The 18,883-nt window shown below is 43.6% G+C and overlaps 2 protein-coding genes and 1 long non-coding RNA gene across 15 annotated transcripts in view; 2 read left to right on the top strand and 1 right to left on the bottom strand.

Moving 5' to 3' along the window:
* Positions 1–1,407, top strand: part of GRIK4 (glutamate ionotropic receptor kainate type subunit 4) — a 304,903-nt gene extending 303,496 nt beyond the window's left edge. Inside the window, exon 21 of the mRNA XM_073321250.1 lies at positions 1,148–1,407. Coding sequence (XP_073177351.1) covers positions 1,148–1,159 — 12 coding nt within the window. The 3' untranslated portion in view covers positions 1,160–1,407. The remainder of the gene's footprint in view (positions 1–1,147) is intronic.
* Positions 1,408–4,408: 3,001 nt separating this feature from the next.
* Positions 4,409–14,261, bottom strand: LOC140901776 (uncharacterized). Its single transcript, XR_012155970.1, has 3 exons — positions 13,985–14,261; positions 7,658–7,831; positions 4,409–5,683 (listed from the first exon to the last, which is right to left on the bottom strand). It is a non-coding gene; the product is annotated as an uncharacterized lncRNA (long non-coding RNA).
* A 79-nt stretch (positions 14,262–14,340) lies between these two features.
* Positions 14,341–18,883, top strand: part of LOC140901770 (tubulin-specific chaperone cofactor E-like protein) — a 118,204-nt gene continuing 113,661 nt past the window's right edge. For 5 of the 13 annotated variants that reach the window (XM_073321237.1, XM_073321240.1, XM_073321228.1 and 2 more), the window contains exons 1-3: positions 14,444–15,090; positions 16,802–16,876; positions 17,806–17,918. In XM_073321237.1, the coding sequence (XP_073177338.1) occupies positions 17,915–17,918 (4 nt within the window). In that variant the 5' untranslated portion in view covers positions 14,444–15,090; positions 16,802–16,876; positions 17,806–17,914. Of the gene's footprint in view, positions 14,423–14,443; positions 15,091–16,801; positions 16,877–17,805; positions 17,919–18,883 lie in introns of those variants that run through there. The other 8 variants (XM_073321230.1, XM_073321231.1, XM_073321234.1 and 5 more) reach the window with 8 other exon arrangements.

Below are 18,883 nucleotides of genomic sequence, written 5' to 3'. Positions count from 1 at the left end.
GGGCCTAAGTCAGAGTTCTGCTCAGTGTGTGCAAAGTGAACCAGCCCCTCAAGTGATGTACATTAATGTAGCTATATTTTGTCAGTGGAGTCAGGGGCAGCCTACACCAGCTGAGGGGTTGGAGCAAAGTCTGAGTGTAACCCGCATCTGCTCAATATGGCACTCTGTCCACTCTCTAGTGGTGGCTAGGCCAATGAGAGATTGAAAAGCCTATGACAGGATTAGCTGAGAGAAACGTGGCTGGCTGCTCATGCAGTAGCAGCACATGCATTTTGCTCAAGAGGTCCCAGGTTTGATCCCCGCTGATGACATCCAAAATGGTTGGTATTACAAGTAATAGCTCATATGGGGAACTCAACTTAGGGAAATCTCTGAAATTCTCTGAAGAATCCTGCCTCAGGGGAGCATATAACTCCTGCTTACTTGGTGTGGCACTCTGTCCCCTCATAGCAGTGGCTAGGCTAGGTAGCTATTGAGGAGCCTGCTATAGCCTTAGCTAAAAACACACATCATTTGGCTCAAGAGGTCTCAGGTTTGATCCCCACCTCTGACATCCAAAGTTGGCATTATATTAGCATTATATATTAGCAGCTAGCTAGATTCCTGGGGTCAGATCTTCCACAGGTGTAAATCAATACAGCTAAACTGCTGTTAATTGGGCCAGCTCAATTTACACAAAGTGAAGAACAGAGCAGGCCCAGATCCTCAAAGGTATGTAGGCACCTAACATCCACTGACTTCAACAGAAGCTTGGAGCCTAAATACTGTCGGGGATCTGAATCTTAGCATCTAGCTAGACTCCTTGTACCAGCTCCTCCACTGGTGAAAGTCAGGGCCACTGCATTAAAGCCAATTGTGCTGGGTGGATTTCTACCACCTGGGGAGGTGGGCTGTTGATTTTAAAGGCAAATAGTGGTAACTCATAGCACGCATTCTACGATTTGCCAGCCTAAACAAACACTTAAAAAAAAAATCAACATATCAGAGATGTCTGAAAACCTCTTATGTTTGTTTAAAGGCCAAATATGTTCTTATGTGCGCCAGGCACTATTCATCAAAAGAAACTTGCTGTTGAAAATTTATTTACAGATTAGCAAAAGAAAAGATTCCTGTCCATCATTTATCATATCTGATTTTTTCCCCCCAGTTGCCACAGTGAATAAAGAGGGAACTTGACAGTGCCAGACATTTTTCCTTTCGCTATGCCGAGGGAATCTCCCAGTCATCACTCAGACTGAGGACATCAGGAAAAATAAACCAGTCCAGTTCGCTCTTGATTTGTCTTTACTTTTATCTATTTTTGTCAGCTTTCCTTTCCCAGGCTGTATTTTCTATCAGAGTCTGTATATTGAGGGGTTGTGGTTTGTTTTTTTTTGTTTGATCAGATTGTTTACAATAAAAATATAAATAAACCTTGAACTAGTAGTGGATGGATAAAAGCTGGTTTGGTTTGAAAGCCTTGGCTGGTGTCTTTCAGAACACACACAGAGGAGGGGCTTACATGGTGCACTCACACTCAAAAGCGAGACGGGACCCTTGTGCTCATCTAGTCTGACCTGTCGAACACAGGGCATTGCGCTGCCCCAAAATAATTCTGAGACCATATTTTATAGAAAACCTTCCCACCTTGAATTAAAAATGGGGATTCCGCCACAAACCTTGGTAAATTGTTCCAATGGTCCAATTAAAAATTAAAACCACACCATTAAAAACGTACACCTTATTTCCACTCTGAATTTATCTAGCTTCAACTTCCAGCAGCGGTTGCACCACTGCCAAATTAAAGAGGTAAAATAACCTCTCTATGCCTCCTTGCTATTCCCGTTTATGCAGTCCTACATTACACATGCACACTTTTGGCCACAGTATCACACTGGGAACTCATGTTCAGCTGATTATCCACCATGACCCCCAAATCTTTTTCATAGTCACTGCTTTCTGGGATAGAGGTCCCCATCCTATAAGTATGGCCTATGTATAAGTACACAAACAGAGCAGGAACACACGCTCCCTCCCCCCCGCTCTTTGTTCTCACCCTGGAAACCATTTTGACGGCCTCTTTCATTTGGCCAATCCCACTCACATGTTAATGAAGGTCAAGATTTGGAGTGGTTTGCCATCCAAATTGCACTTTCCCACAGTAGCCATCTCTTGATAAAATGGGGGTAATTCTAGTAAGATAGCTCTGTGGATTCCACTGGGAGGTGACGATTAGATCTATTAAAAGATAATACTTGGCTTTAATCCCTTTTAATTGTTTCACCAGAGCCCCCTGCCTCCCTCTTCCATTACAAGAGCTTCACTGCTGAACCCAGGAGGCATGTAAACTGAGTGTTCCTATTACCTAAATTCCTTTGGTTACCTTCCTCCCCTGTTAATATGAAAACACACATCCTGCAGCTGGGCCAGTCTTACTGGTTAGGAGAGGCTCTAGTATGAGAATAACTAAAACTGGGGATTCTTTTGTGATGAAAGTTTCATTCGTTTTGCATTCCAGGCAGTTTAATTTTTCACTCAGCACTTCCCCCTGAAGTCTAGCCTGTAACTAACTGTGGGCACTGGGAAGGTGTTGATGTGGACCCATGGCCTTCACAAGTCTAGCGTAGGGGTTGTTACTGAACATTAAAACACAAGAGGGACATTTTGTGACTTGCAAGCCAGCAGGACTATGGCAAGCTGAAAATGACAAAAAGATCTCTTTTTAGTTCAGTTCTCCTGACTGGATAATAGTGAAGAAGACTGTTTAACCCTTTCAGAACCAAAATTGTTCCTTGATGCTGGTGTCATAGGATGGGGTTGCCCTTTAAGGGTCAGCCTTCCTGCTTATGATTCATCAGTTGCCTTCCTTTAGGTGAGAGAACGGTCTGACAGGAAGTTAACTCAGGGATGAGAGTTACAGGGTGGGTCTAGAGTAAGGAAAGGGTTTAATGTAATGCTAGCTAGGTGAAAGACCTGGATGGGGAAAGTAAGCAGCCTTCTGAAGTAGATACCTTACAAGGGGCCATGCAACAGGACCTGGTATTCTTGTTTTGACTGGTGTTAGATTGAGTTTGTTTGAACAGTAAATAGGTTCCTGGGAAAAGGGAAGGAAAGAGCTTTGATTCATTGATGCAGCTGGCTGGTGAGTTGGTTCGCTGGGGTATGTGAGAAAGGAGAAACAGAGGCAGGGTTCAACACTGAGTTTAGGGAAACCATGTTATATGTTGCCTATGAGAACAGGAAAAAATGCCTGTTCAAAGAGGCAAACCACAGCTAACTGGATTTGGATCTCTTTGTCCCTAACTAATTACCTATAATATCCCACTTGTCCTTCCTATCCCTTCTAACAGGACTTTTGGGCCCAACTGCCAGCAGGTGTAAAATTGGCATAGTTCTATTGACTTCAGGGGAAATAGGGATGTGGTTGTACATTTAAAGGCCTGATACTAAATTCACATTGGTGTAAATCAAGAGTAACTCCATAGAAGCAAGTAGAGTTATGCTGATACAATAGTAGCATAAATAAGATCAGAATTGGGCCCTAAATCTGCAAAAATTCTAAACCAGATTTTAAATAGAGATCTAAAAGAAAAATTGGGGAGAACCATGATACCCGAAAGTTCAGTGTCTTATACATTCCCTTCCAAAGATGCTGCTGCTGTACTGGGAAAAGTCTAAATGCTGGAGGGCATAATTTGTAAATTAAAGGAGAAGCTGGAACTTGAACAGAGTTTGTAAAGGAGAAGATAAATGTGCACAAATGCCTGCTGAGTAGAATATAAAGAACCCAAAGTGCCAGAAATCCCATTATGATTTGATGGCCACAAACTGATTGAAAACACACACCTGAAAGCAGTAGTGATGAATTCAGCAAAAGTAGGCTCCTCTGATACTCGATGCAATGGTGAGAAATTCAGTCTCTTATCAGCTGGATCAGTACAATGGATACAACTCAGATATTTTTCAGGAAGGAATGCACTCCATTCCAGCTGAATTAATACTCCCTTTTACAGCAAATAATATTGCACCTTTGGGATAAAAGTACTTCACAAACTGTAGGCAGGGACCAGCTGAAACCCCATTAATATGCAGCTGCTTCTCAGGTGGAACCTGGCAGCCATTTAACAGTGTAAAGTGCAACTTAAAACCAGCTTCCAAAAAGGTCTGCTAAAGAGAGATCAATAATAAAAGGGAAGGAAGCTAACTTTATTAGCCCAATAGTCTAAGTCTCCTCTTCATATTCCAGCACTGTGGTTATCAACAGAGCTATCAATCCTCTAAGACCCAAATGTCACTGGCCAGCTTTAAGACAGACACAGTCATGTTTGTGATTATATATTTTCTAGATATGTTTTCATATCACACATCAAATACTGAACCATTTGTTTCAAAACAAACATTGTTATCACTGTGACAAATAGCAGCTTGGATTAGTAAAACTGAAAAGATTTAATATTTACTTTTTGCACTATTTACGTTATTTGGCATTCCCTTTTTCTCAGTTGGATCAAGGAGAATAGGCTAGTCAGTTTCACTTTTGTTTCTGGTCAGTTCTATTTTCCAGTTCTCATGCACTAGGGTTGCAATGGAATGTTTGCTTAAAGGTGCTCACTGGAATTTAAAGGTACTAACAATGGAATCATTTCTAACAGGCTTAGGTTTTTGTTAATGAGCTGCTAGCATTCTTAAATAGGCAAATCCTCAGATGCTATAAATCAGTAGGGACTTCAAGGGAGTTATGTTCAAGGGATTTACACCAGCTAGGGATCTAGATAAACTGTGTACTATAGACACAAACTGAAGTGCAGCACAGAGAGGGTTTAATACCCTATATGTGCCAGATCCTCCACTCATGTAAACAGCACAGCTCCATAGACATCAGTCAAGCTACACTGATTTATACCAGTTGATGATCTGGCCCTGTATCTCTGCAGCTCTGTTTGGCCCCCCAACAATTCATGTCGCTTTAGACCCCAAAGAGAGAACACTTCCTATATCACATCAGCCCTTCCCTAGGGCCCAGGTAATGTTGATGAGTTTAGTCCTTTGACTTTCTTCAGGCTTAGTTCTCGCTGAACTGAGATTTGATGTAATTTATTTCTAAGCCTAAAGCAAATGCAAATGAGCATGGAAAAAATACTTCTCTTATTCCCAGGTGAGCGTTAAGATGACTGATTTGTCTGCCAAAAACCTATTGTTCTTCCAGAGTCTACAGTAAACAGCCTGAGGATCACAGGAGATGCTCTGATTATTGCTTGCAGGATTAAACCAGGACTAGATGAACACACAGCCTCCAGTTTTATTCCTGCGCCACTTATCAGCCATGACAGGCTTAGTCTATAGGCAGCCTAAATGGAGGTCAGAGCATAGTAAGGACCCTGAAATCCAGAGTGACACTGCTAAGTGCCTCTGTACTAAGGGTCAAGTGTCAATACAACTCACTCTCGCATTAAGAGGGTCTGTTTGTTGGTAATTTCAGATGGCATGGAGCTGGGCAGACATGTGTGTGAATGTAATGCAGATTTCTATACCAAATTCTAATCAAAAGTAACAGCTGAGGTTTCTTAGGACTTGGCTACATGGGGAAGTTGACCAGCCCAGCTGGAGCAGAATAGCTATTGCACTATAGCTATTCCACTAATGGCTCCATGTGGACACACTATTCTGGAATAATTACTCTGCTGGATTCTCTCCTTTCCCAAACCTGTGGGACAAAAGAGCATGAGTTAATACTGACTAAATCAGATTTAGCTTCCTTCTCTATGCTATGTAAATTATCAGTCACCTTCCCTGCCCACCACCACTTCTCCCTTCCATTGCCTGAAGGGACAGGGCAGCAGTGTTTTCTGAAGCCTTTGGCGGTGCTGCTCTACCAGAGCCATCACCAAGGGACTGAATGGAGCTCGGGGCCAGGAGACAATATAGGGGCACAGCCTTTGCAGAGACAGCCCTGGATCCTAGTGACTCCCCCATGTTCTGTAAATTATAAACCCCAGTTACTACCAACCCACACAAGCAGCCCCTGGGCAAGATCCCATCCCTCATTAGAGCCCCTTTGTGCCACTCTGGAGGCAGAATGGTGAGGATTGCTCCCTTGCGGAACTTTTGCAGCATGCCCCCCCCCCCGCAGTACCCACCACCACCACCAGTATTGGGGAGAGGCCAGGGATGTCATAGGACAGGAGGGGGAGCATCTGGGATAATCCAGCTATTTTGAACTAGAGAACAGACCATGGGTGGCTGGGGGGAAGTAGTTGTAAATTAATCTAGCTCCAGAGGCTACTCTAATTTAGGCCAGAGACTTAAAGCTGGTCCCTGGAACAGCCCAGAATCCCAGACGTGCAAAACTGTGAAACTCAAACACTCATGCACACACTGGGCTGGACTCCCCGTGAGGCACCACGTAGTATTTGGACTGTTGTCTTTAAATCAAATCTGATGTTACCAGTCTATCAGCACTGCACATGACCTGTCTGTTGGGAACACCTTTGACCTACATGGACAAATCACAATGTCAAAGGGACCTATCCAAAGATGGAGGGCCATAGCATGCCACAATACCTCAGTACTGTGTCCTTGGCCACTCAGCCTGTCCTTGCTTTTGCATATGGTTATTTTGTTTACAGAGCACAAAGTAACCACATGGTTAAAGCAGGGGATTGGGACTCCTGCTGACTTGCTGTGGGACTTGGCGCAATTCCCTAGACCTCTCTGTGCCTCAATTTTCCCACAAGTAAAATGGGGAAGATTATCGCTACTATGAAGAAAGAGGATCATGCAGTGGTTAGGGCACTAGCTGGAACTTGGGAGAGTTGGGGATTCAATTTCTTGATCTGCCACTGACTCCCTGTGAGACCCTGAGCAAATCCTTTAGCCTTTCTGTGCCTCAGTTTCCCATCTGTATAATGGGGATAATAGCACTGCCCTGTGAGGACAAATACATTAAAGACTGTGAGACACTCAGATACTAGGGTGATGGGGACCAGATAAGTGCTGTAGATTGATATATGGGAGTGAGGGGAGGCATGTTGTGAGGCTTCATTCATTTGCATTTGCAAAGGGCTTTGAAAGCTTTGGATGAAAGGTGCTGGAGAATTGCCATGTGTTAGCAAATAATAATTGCTTCAACATAAGGAAAGCTGAAATCCTATCAATAGGCCAGCATCTTTCCAAGGGCCAGATCCTATGTACTTCCCTTTCCAAGATCAGGGAGAGCTACAGAGCTCGTGATTTTTCCTCCCAACTCCGAAAGAAGCCATACTCTAGCAGGGCTGGCAAAGGAAGGCCCAGCCAGTTCCGTGCCTGGAGCCCCATCACCTGTTCCCCTCTAGCTAGGTCCGTAGATGCTTTGGGTTAGGGTTTAGAAAGCTGACACTATCCCATGCCACTTGTGCTCTTGACTGTCAGACCCTGTGACGTGACGAGCAGCTGACAGCAGATTCTTTCTTGGCTGCTCCTCGTATTCCATTCTGGGCAGAGAATGAGCTAGAATCAGGTCTCCGCAAACTGTGCGGAGGACAGATAGTGCTAGCTCCTCTTTGGAGAATTACAGACAATCCCCCAGCTTACCAAAGGAGTTATTCACCCCTTAGGAGGGTCTAAGTAGGCTGCACCAGGGACCCTTCTCAGCTTGGTGAGGACTCTTAGCATAATCTGTACCCATGCTTGCCTTTCATACCTGCTGTGTTTCACAGGTGCGTTGTTATGTGGCAGGAGTCCAGAGTTTGCTGAGCTGATTTGCATGCTAATGCCCACGGTGCCCTCTCAGGTATCTCTTAGTGCTGCTGGTGTCTGCGCTCTGGGAGCTGAATGGAAGGTCTGCCATTGCTTGTGGGTGCAGAGAGCTTTTTTCCTATAGAGGATACAAGGAAGGTATTTCTCAGTCGTGGCCTCAGCACTGTTCTGAGTGGGGATACATTGTAATGCTAACACACTAGGCAGCTCACTTGGTGGGGCACACATACTCAGGGATCATGGCACTCAGATTAACACCTTTTGGTCCCCCACATTCACTGTGTATAGTAACAAAACTCCACACTCAGATTGCACTTTACAAGTGAAATACTGGCCCCATTGAAGTCAACAGCAGTTTCGCTGTTTCAAAATGCTGTACAGACATTATCTCAGTAATCCTAGGTAAGTATCATTAGCCCCTTTTTACACATGAGGCACAGAAACATGAAGTGGCTTGCCAATTCTGCGCAATACGTCAGCAGCACAGCTGGGGTTAGAACCCCAAATTCTGCACTCTAACCAGTAGGCTGCAGTGCCTCCATATCGCTGATTACCATTTGCTCAGATTGGCTTTGGTGCCAGTTGCATTGTTTTTGCACTGTACAGACATTTATGCTTTGGAACCTTAGCACTTGGTGCTAGGCCCTGTACAAACATAATGAGGTCCTAGTCTGTGACTGGGACTCTGAGGCATTATGGTAATACAATTAAGAATAGTATCTCAGAAACACCTGCTTTTTTTGTGCTGTAACCTGACAACAGAAGTGAGCTGGGACATTCCGACAGTCCCTTGATCTGTTTGTTATGTATTCCTATTTTTATTAAACTGTACCAAAAAAACCAGCCCACCTAAAGTGTTCTGGGCTCCCTTGTCTATCTTGTAAAAACACACAGATAAATTAACAGACTCATCAATTATACCAGATCGGACCAAATCAAATAACCCAGAGACAGCATAAATATAACAAACATTCATCAGCTTCCCTGTGCAATCCCTGCCAGAGTCTCAAACCATCACTGCCCTATTCAGAGACTTTGGGATTTTTTCACCTTCTTCTGCAGTATGGGGTGTGGATCACCTGCTGGGATCATCTGGGCATGACTCACTTAATCAATATTCTGCCTCTCCAGGGGCCTTGGACATTTGGTGGCACCTTGGTCACTCCTGTTGTCTGCCAGGGGCACACAACAATTTAGTCCCCTGAGGACTGAAATGCTTTGATTTAACAAATGTCCTTGGGCTCAATATAAGGGTATCTGGGTGAAATTTAATGGTCTATGATATACAAGTGGTCAGATTATAGAATCTAATGATCCCTTCTGGCCTTAAACTGTATAAAACTCTTAAATATCAGGTAGCTGATGATAAGTTAGACCTTGCAGTGTGCCTGGAAGCTCAGCTGTTTATTCCCTGTCTGGGTGAGAGGTCGGACGAGGTAATATCTTTTATTGGACCAACTTTGTATGGCTTGAAAGCTTGTCTCTCTCTCCAACAGAAGTTGGTCCAATAAAAATATCTCACCCACATTGTCTCTCTAATATCCTGGGACCAACATGGCTACAGCTACACTGCATATTTGCTGAGTAAAATTAATCTGCTGTGTAAATAGACAGCACAAGACTTTTGCACGTTTCAGGGAATTACCTGAAAAGCTCTCCCCTTTAGCTGTTAATGGTTAGCCAGGACAGCAGGAAAAATCTTAAACAAAAGGGTTAAAGTCCATTTTGTCCCATGATCATCTCAAGGTGAGTTCAGAAACCAACCAAAAACTAGCAGAAATGTGCGGCTATTTATTGATTTGTTTTTTTATTTTGCAATCTGATTTTGTTAAATCAAAAGTGAATCAAGTGTTATCTGTGGGCTGGTGATATTATACTTAAATGATTATAGTCTAGTGATGCCTACTTGAAAAGTAGCATGAGAGTGCATTAGTCCTGGATAACTTACAAAGACCCACAAAATTATTCATGAAGCTCTTATGTGAAATCTGAGGTCATTGTGAATTGTGACTTTAAATTAATGGTTTAGTGAGAAGCTGCTTTGAGCTGATCAGTTGGGGATAGCAGTAAGTGAAGTTGGATTTTAAAGTTATGAGATAAATATCTGAGAGCTACCAATGCTGTGCATTTATATTATAGCATCACATTTTAAAAGGCTCAGGGCCCTCAAAATCTCCACGTATGTCTACACTGCATCTGACAGTGAGCCCCAGAGCCTGGGTCCACAGATCGGTGCTAGCTGGACGCATGCTAAAAATAGTTGTGTAGACGGTGCTCTGAACCGCCCCAAAGTTATAGAACCCAGGCTCCAGCCTGAGCTTCATCATCTGTACTGCTATTTTTAGCGTGCCAGCACAAGCCCCACTACCACAAGTCAGCGGCTTTGTGCTGGGAGATTCACGCTCAGATGCAGAACAGACGTACCCATGCTGATGTTAATGGAAGTGGAGGGCCTTAGTATCTCTCAGGATCGGGCCCTGCTGCTGCGCTAGAGCTCAAATTCGGATGGTATGTCTAACGGGATTTTCACCTTTAGCTCCCTTCTTAATCCCCAGCCGAAATGAAAGTTCTCCTCTCAACGCTTATTAAAACTCCAAATTTATTTCTCATTATTAAAATCATGAAATTGGCCAAAAATGTTTAAATTAAGTGAAAGGAAGAGAGATGTGTGAGAAAACTGAAGTCTCTCTGAGGATCTGAAGAATAATCCCCAAGGGTGAAGGAAGATGTGGTTGTCAAACCAATAAGCAAATGGATGTAAAAGCTAAAAAAAAAAAGAAGTAAAAAGCCACAGATGTTTAAATTTTTGCCAAACATGAAAAAATAAAACTAATGAATCATTTCAATATTTAGATGATGATTTGGAGGCAGCAGCATCCAGCAGATATTAAACTCGTACTGGCTCTGCCACTGACTCCCTGTGTGACCTTGAGCAACTCACCTCACCTCTCCATGCCTCAGTTTTTCCATCTGTAAAATTGGGATAATGAGACCTACCAACTTTTCTGAAATGTGTTTGGATCCATAGATTTAAAGGTGTTAACTATTATTTTTATTAGCTAGGAATGTGGATAGGGCACCCAAATACTACTGAAAATCAATGGGGCTTGGGTGCCTCATTCCCATATGTCCCAACCATTCTTATTACGTGAAATTAAATATGGTACAGTAGAGTTGGGCATAAGCCATGGGATATGAATCTTGAGCCAAACTTTCTCTGGGTTTGGGGATGTTTGCATCCAGGGTACTAGTTCCTCTTTAAAATGTGTCAGAATAATGAAATAAGGATTAAACTCGTCTTTCACCCAGCATGAATTTATTATTCATGAATAGTGCAGGACTAATGCCCTATTGAGTGAAGCCTACTGTCCATTCACAGAATAGCTACATTACAGGTAAGTAGCAGAACAACTTTCCCCCACATTTTCCCACCAACAGGGTCCTCAACCATTAGAGGAAATGTGAAGAGGTGAATTTAGTTCCCATAACCTATTTGGTCCTTGAGTTCTCTGCTGAGACTGTCAGCAAAGGGGTGCACTTAGTGGCGGGTGTGGTTTTGTGATGTGAATACCTGTCTACTACGTACTGGATTGGAACCCACCAAACTCTTTTCACATGGACCATGAGACAGCCAACAGATAAGCACTTTCAATCACAACCAGGTTAGGCTAAATTCAGACTGGCAGCCACAGGTGAAAGACTATATCCCATTACCAATTCTCTGAGTTATGTAGTCCCCATTAAAGCAGACTTGTATTTAGCCATGGGAGTGCACTGGTCATAATCTCACACTCACAGTATTGACCCAGTAGAGGTCAACAAGGAAATCTATTATGTCCAGTTGAATCTGTAACTCTAGAACGCAGCAATTAAAATGAATTTGGTATCAAAATGCCATCTGATGGCACAAGTTATGAGCTAAGGTACATTCTTACTCTTTGTATACTAGTGACTGAATAGCTTAGGTATCTTGTGCAAAAACATGAGGGTTGTTAGAAGAAGACTGCATATTCTGAATGCATCTGGGTTCTTTCTCTTATGAAAACAGATGAGGAGGCGGGAAGCAAAGAAAACAGAGACAAAGCACTCTCAGGAATGTATAAAAGGAAGCAAATATTCCATTCAGAGGAATGTAGATAAGTGTTTCTTCTCTGTTAAAGAGAAAACCAGCCCTGTGAAAGCTGTGTGTATATTTTGGAGTGTTGATAGGTGGCTTCTAACACTGCATATTGCCATGGTAACAAATCCACGGCTCTGACTTCATGGGTATGACACACACCTAAACTTCAGGGTGACACTGGGGATACAACATGTGAAAGCACAGGCCCATACTGTGACAGCAACTGTGGTAACTGACCAGACACTGACAGGGTAGGAACCTTTTGTAACCCTGAATGAGGACAGGTGACCGGGACCAGGAAATCGATATATTTCTTACCAGCCTTTTTTTATTACAGTTGCAAACCCAATATTCTAGTTTAAAAGCCTTCCTGTATGAATGAAGGCCCAGCAACCAGCAGAGGTGGGGAATCAGAGAAAGAGGCTGAACCAAAGAGTGGCAGTAGGCAGGACCAGTTCTGAACTAACTTAATGCAGCTCTTAACCTTGTAACTGGTACCTAGATGCTATGTTGACAACTACTGTTACAGCAGAGTGCTCTGAAAATGCTCAGGCTTGGGCTCGTTGTGATCTCTGGTGTGGCGTTTCACTGTGGAGGCAACTGCTGATATTGCTCTGTCCCAAGAGTTTTGCCCTCAGCTCAATAAGTTGTTTATTACTTGTATTATACCAACAGCATGGTATGTGCTTTAGTTAGGTAGGATGACAAAGCTACTATCCCAAAGAGCTCACAATAGATCTGATATAATTAGCTGGCCCCCATCACTGCAATATCTGAGTGCCGCACGTCTTTAATGTATTTGCCCTCACAATAACCCTGCAAAGAAGGGAAGTGGTATTATCCTCATTTTACTAATAGAGAAACAGGCACAGAGGAAACTAAATGACTTCCTCAAAGTCACACAGGAAGTCTGTGGTAGAGATGTGGGTTTCTCACAGCCCAGGTTAGTGCTGTACACGCTCGACTGGCCTTCCTTCCATCCATCTAGATAGCATCCATAATGATACTATTGTGTTCAGTTGTCTTGATGGGCTGTGGATAGGTGCCTATTTGTAAAAGTAGTATTCTGCTGGTGATGCTGGAGAGGTACAGAGCTGCTAATGCCTCATGGAAAGATTTTAACCCATTAAATTTCACCATCCTTGATGTAACCCTACTGACAAATTTCCTCCAATGATGACTTGTAGCAGAGGTGAAATCCCTCATTTTAGACAGTTTCTTTTTCTTATCGTCTAGTATCACTGAGGATGTTTGTGGGAAATCAGGAAGATTTGTTGCCAGGCAAGTTTATCCAGTGCTGCTGCTTTATCCTCCACGTGTCTTGTCATACTCCCTTGTGACATCATGGCCAGTCACATGCAGAGAGGAGCCATGACCGAGGGATTAAGCAGCAGAAACAGACAAACTTGTAAATGATGGCTGGGCTTTCCTGCAAGCCTCCGTAAGTATTAGGTGAAAAGTGGGGTGGAAAGGCAGTGCGGTATTTAAAATAGGACCTTTATCCAAACTGCCTGTGGATTAGGTTTCAGATCTGTGGAACAAAAATCCACCCTGTCACTCTTTTTTGCCCTTTTATATCATCCCTCATTTGTATTTTTTTTTTCTAAATTTGGAATACAATATCGATGAGATAGCAGTAACTTTTTCTCCATAGAATACTTTTTTCCGTTTCCTGGGGCAACAGCAGCACTGTATTGTATGGTTGTATTTACAGCAGGACATATCTGTATTGGTTATAGATGGGTGTGAGTTGCACAATTTGGGTCTGGAGCTAAGCTTCCCTTAGCTAAGGGGGTTCAGATCCCAGGCTCTGTTTTGGCCCCGTCTGCAGCATGTCCACAGAGCTTTTTCAAATAATTTTCCAAAGAAGGAGTATGATGATGCAAAGCCACAGCCTCATGCTATCACGTCACGGCCCGACAAGGCAACGTGAGTGCGGGATGGGATGTCCCTGCATTATGCCATGCTGATGGGATGCCCCCTGCCTGTTGTCACCATGGTGCAGCATGAAGACAGTGATGTCAGTGTGAGGATTAAGGTTGCCAACATTGCATTTCAAACATAAAGGACTCTTCTCTCAGCACCCCTCCTCCAAATATTATCATCAGCAATAACACTAGCAATAATGAATAATAAGCAGCACTCACCTACCTGCGCCAAGGGTATCTCTTGCTGCTTTTTTGCAGCGCTCAGCTTGTTGGGCAGAGATGATGCAACACAGCATCTTGGGGTGTCCCTCCCTGTCATTCTATGACGTCACCCCCGTGTGACTGTGATGTCATGAGGTGTGAAGTCACTGCAGCCCTGTGATGCTGCCCCATTCACTGGCCGGGGGGGGAGGGTCTGGGCTGCGGGACCTCCAGGCCCGGGGAGCGCAATGCATGCCGGACTAGGCTGCCTGGCTCCAGCTAGGCCCCGAAGCCTCACCGTCTCCATGGTAACCGGCCTGTTATCCCCCTTCCCCACCCGCACCTTGCTCACGTGACCCGCGCAGCTGGCCCTCACGTGATGTTTGGTTGCCGAGAAGCTGTTTCCGGGTCAGGCCTCAGTGCAGGACGCGGCGTCAGGGCGGGGGAAGAGCGGGGCCGGGTGAGAGCCGGGGGCGAGGGCGGGAAGCCGGGGCCTGCGCGTCCCAACCCCCACCCCCCGGGGCGGGGGGGGCAGGAATGGGGGGCGCCCTCTCAGGGTCCCGCCGGGCGCCCCTGGCGCTGGGGCTCTGAGTGGCCGAGCCGTCCAGGGCCTCCTCGCAGCGGGCGGGGGCTGCTCTGCCCTGGCCCAGGGCACTGCGCCCCGGGTGTCCCCTGGGCTCCTGAGAGGTGGGGGGGAGGGCACTGGCTGCACAACCCTGGGGGAGAGGGGTCGCTGCCCCCCGGTCCTCAGGCGGGCTGAGTGCTTGCTGCACCCTGGGTGCGGTGGCCCTGATGGGGTGGGGGGAATGCGGAGTGACTCTGGATCCCTCAGCTCTTCGGGCGATTCCTGACTCTGGTGAAGGCCGGGCCCGAGGGGCCTGGGTGATTGGTGAGAGAAACAGAGGGAAGGCTTTTCTTCGGACCGTCTGTGGAACTAGCCTTTAATGCCCGGTTGCACCTGGAGAGTTCAGATATAAGCCAGTTTCATTTAGATGCATCTTTGATCCCCCCCCCCCCCCCCGGAGGCTGAGCATCACTAGTCAAGTGCATGAATGTCCTAGATATTGGCTTATTTTCACTACATCATGGAGGAGAAAAAGTGATGCGTGTGATTTAAAAAAAAAAAAGGTATAAGGTTCAGTTAAACTCCGCTATGTACTAACTTTTTACTGGTTTTGGCTGTACCTAATATGTGCTGTAATCATCTGCACTTCTCCCACCTTAGAATCAGAAACGTAGGACAGGAAGGAACCTCGAAAGGTTATCTAGTCCCTTTCCTGCACCCCCTTCACTGAGGCAGGATTAAGTATATCTGGGCCATCCCTGACAGGTGTTTGTCTAACTAGTTCATAAAACCCCCAAAAGGGTGTGAATTCCACCACTTCCCTTGGTAACCTCTTTCAGCAACAAGCTTTTTAAGTATAACAATAGTTTATCTTAATATCCAACCTACATCTCCTTTGCTGCAAACTAAGGTGACTACTTGTTCTACCCTCGGTGGACACAGAGGAAAAAGTGATCACCATTCTCTTTATAACAACCTTTTATGTATTTGAAAACTCAGCTTTCAGTTAAACTACACATTCCCATTTCTTTCAACTTTTCCTCATGGGTCATGTTTCTAAACCTCTTATCACTTTCGTTGTGCTCTTCTGCACACTCTCCAATTTGTCCACATCTTCCTTAAAGCACCAAACTGGACATGGTACTCCAACTGGGGCCTCACCAGCACTGATTAGAGTGGAACAGTTACCTGCTGTGTCTTAATTATGATACTTTTGTTAATACATCTCAGAATGACATTTGCCTTTTCCCCCCACAACAGCATCACACTGTAGACTCTCATTCAATTTGTGATCCAATATAACCGCTGGATCTTCTTCTGTCATACTGCTGTTATTTCCTACGATATTTTATCTTTGTGCATTTGAGTTTTCCATCTGAAGTGTAGTAGTTTGCATTTGTCATTACTGAATATCATCTTACTGATTTCAGACCAATTCTCCAGTTTATCAAAATAAATTTGAATTTTAATCTTGTCTTAGAAAGTGCTTGCAAATCCTCCCACCTTGGTGTCATCTGCAAGCTTTATAAACATACTCTCCACTCCTTCATCCAAATTGCTCATGAAAGAATTAAATAGTGCCAGACAGGACAGATCTCTGAAGGGCCCCACTTGATATAACTTGCCAGTTTTACAGTGAACTGTGATAGCTACTCGGTCTTTCAACCATTTATCACCCACCTTATACTAATTTCGTCTAGACCATATTTCCCTAGGTTACTTCTAAGAATTTCATGTGGGACTGCACCAAGAGCCTTACTGAAGTACATATATATATATATATATATCCCCTCTACTGCTTTCCCCCTATCCACTAGGCTGGTTACACAGGCAAAAGAGGAAATTACATTGGCTTGACATGATTTGTTCTTGACAAATCCATGTTGGCTGCTATTATCGTGTTTTTGTTCTCTAGGTTTGAACAACTTGCTTGTTACTCCCTCCCTCCAAAGATTTCAATATACTTTATAACATTTAACTAAAGAAACCTTTCAGTACCCTTTTCCCCACACTGAAATGCAAGCACATCTAGGGTGGAACTAGGCATCTGTTTCACAGCACAGAGCAACACTATACAACAGTCTAGGACAGGAAGTGAGGAATATCTTGTCCAGTTGGTACGGCATGGGGGTTTATGGTTTTCTGTTAACCACGGAAGCATTATTCTACTCAGGTTCTTGTTCCCAGTCCCTCACCATAGTGTCTGAGTCCCTTCCAGAAGCATGTTAAGTGTTATGACTAGCATCTGTCACATGGTTCTTTTCTTTCTCCCAGTAGTATTAACCATTTCAGATAGATGGTTCAGTGTTCAGATGTGTCTTAGCAACTCCTAAGAAAACCCTCATAACAGTGAGTAGGAGTTATTGTTTATGCAATATTTTAAAGGTCTTGAAAAATAACTTTCGCCAGTATTTCATGGGAGATGCACATCCTAACTTCATTAAGCAAAGAGCATGTTCTGTTGCATTCATCCCTTTAAAAAACAGTATTTTTTATGTCCCTGTGCATGTCAAAATGCATTATTGTTTAGGTGAAAGACTGGTTTGGCTCTGCTCTGGTGGAGTCTTGCTGCTATTGGAACTTCATTAAAGTTGACCTCTCTGTGCCTTAGATCGCTGGAAATGAAAGCATAAAATTCTGATATACATTTTGCTTCCCTTGGTTTGTCTCTTTTATATTTCATTGGCTGGGATGAGTCAGTTTCAGTCCGGTTACTAGTCAGTTTCACTTTCTGGTTCTCTTACACTTAGCATATAGTTGGTTGAATTCACAACACTTTAGAGAAAGGTTTAAATCCAGAAAAACACTTTTCATTGACATTTTTAAAATATCATGGGTACCTTTCCAGAGTAGGTTTTGTAGTTATTTCCACATTAACACTTAGATCCAAAATTAAGAATTTTTTTTAAACTAGTTGACGCCCCTTTAATCAGCTGTGTAAAAATGCTCACAGTGCAAATTATCATATTGTGCCATTGTATGTGTGAGACATGCTTTGAAATACCATATGCTGTTCTTGCATTTTCTGTTAACCCTTTATTATTAACCCTGAATATTTTGCCATATTGATGCATACTTGCATGGTAGAACAGTGATGCAGCTTTGGAAAAGCAAAATGCATCTAGAATAATTATGACTAGTGTTAACTGTTCAGGAAGGGAATTGGGAAAGTTACTCAGACCCTAAGCTTGCTGTCCTCTGGAGACAAAATTGGTTTGCTAAGCTAAAAATTCAATATGAAATATTTTTTAAATTATTTCTGACATTTTCTTTTCCAGTGTTTGTATTGAGGTGTCTTTCTCATGTGGAATTTACCAACCGATGTTAGCTCAGTGCACGAACAGCGGTGGAGTTGACTAAAAAGCCAAGTAAAGGAGAGAGCGCTTTATGGGTGAGTGAGTTTCTTTTGTTTAAAAACTTTAAAATTTTAAAAGTTCCAACATAGAAGGTCTGAGTGCATGTTTGGAAGCAAATATCTGTCTTTTCTGTGTGTCTGAGCTACAGCTGTATGTTAAGATCAGGGCATTTCAGCCCAAAGCCTTGATCGTTAGCAAGTATCATCCCTGCAGCATATTGTGAATTTCAACATGAAATGTATTTTTTTATGAGAGAGGGACCCTTCCTTGAGTGTTGCCATTCACAAACGCTACACATTGCATCATTCAAATGAAGCTGCCTCGGGGGAAGGAGTGTGCGCCAAATGGGTGATCAGCCCCATGTGACGATAGAGTACTTAAAAGAAAAAGGGGCTTAGGATAAAATGGCAAACTCTTACAAAAATGCCATGGCGGCTTTGATGTTCACACACATGGAATTTCAGCAGAAGATACTTTCATTCCCATTATATGTTGTGTTGTGTTGTACTATGTTGGAAAATCATTCCCAGAGAGTATTATCAGTTATGCTGATAATATGCTGGAAGGGCATAACGAGTGGGGTCCCTCAGGGTTCGGTTCTGGGTCCGGTTCTGTTCCATATCTTCATCAGTGATTTAGATAATGACATAGAGAGTACACTTATAAAGTTTGCGGACGATACCAAGCTGGGAAGGGTTGCAAGTGCTTTGGAGGATAGGATTAAAATTCAAAATGATCTGGACAAACTGGAGAAATGGTCTGAAGTAAATAGGATGAAATTCAATAAGGACAAATGCAAAGTACTCCACTTAGGAACAAACAATCAGTTGCACACATACAAATGGGAAATGACTGCCTAGGAAGGAGTACTGTGGAAAGGAATCTGGGAGTCATAGTGGATCACAAGCTATATGTGAGTCAACAGCGTAACGCTGTTGCAAAAAAAGCAAAGATCATTCTGGGATGTATTAGCAGGAGTATTGTAAGCAAGACACGAGAA

This window comes from Lepidochelys kempii, chromosome 22 (assembly GCF_965140265.1).
Source record: "Lepidochelys kempii isolate rLepKem1 chromosome 22, rLepKem1.hap2, whole genome shotgun sequence".
Classification (NCBI taxonomy): domain Eukaryota; kingdom Metazoa; phylum Chordata; order Testudines; family Cheloniidae; genus Lepidochelys; species Lepidochelys kempii.
This window is presented reverse-complemented; position numbering and strand designations above follow the sequence as displayed.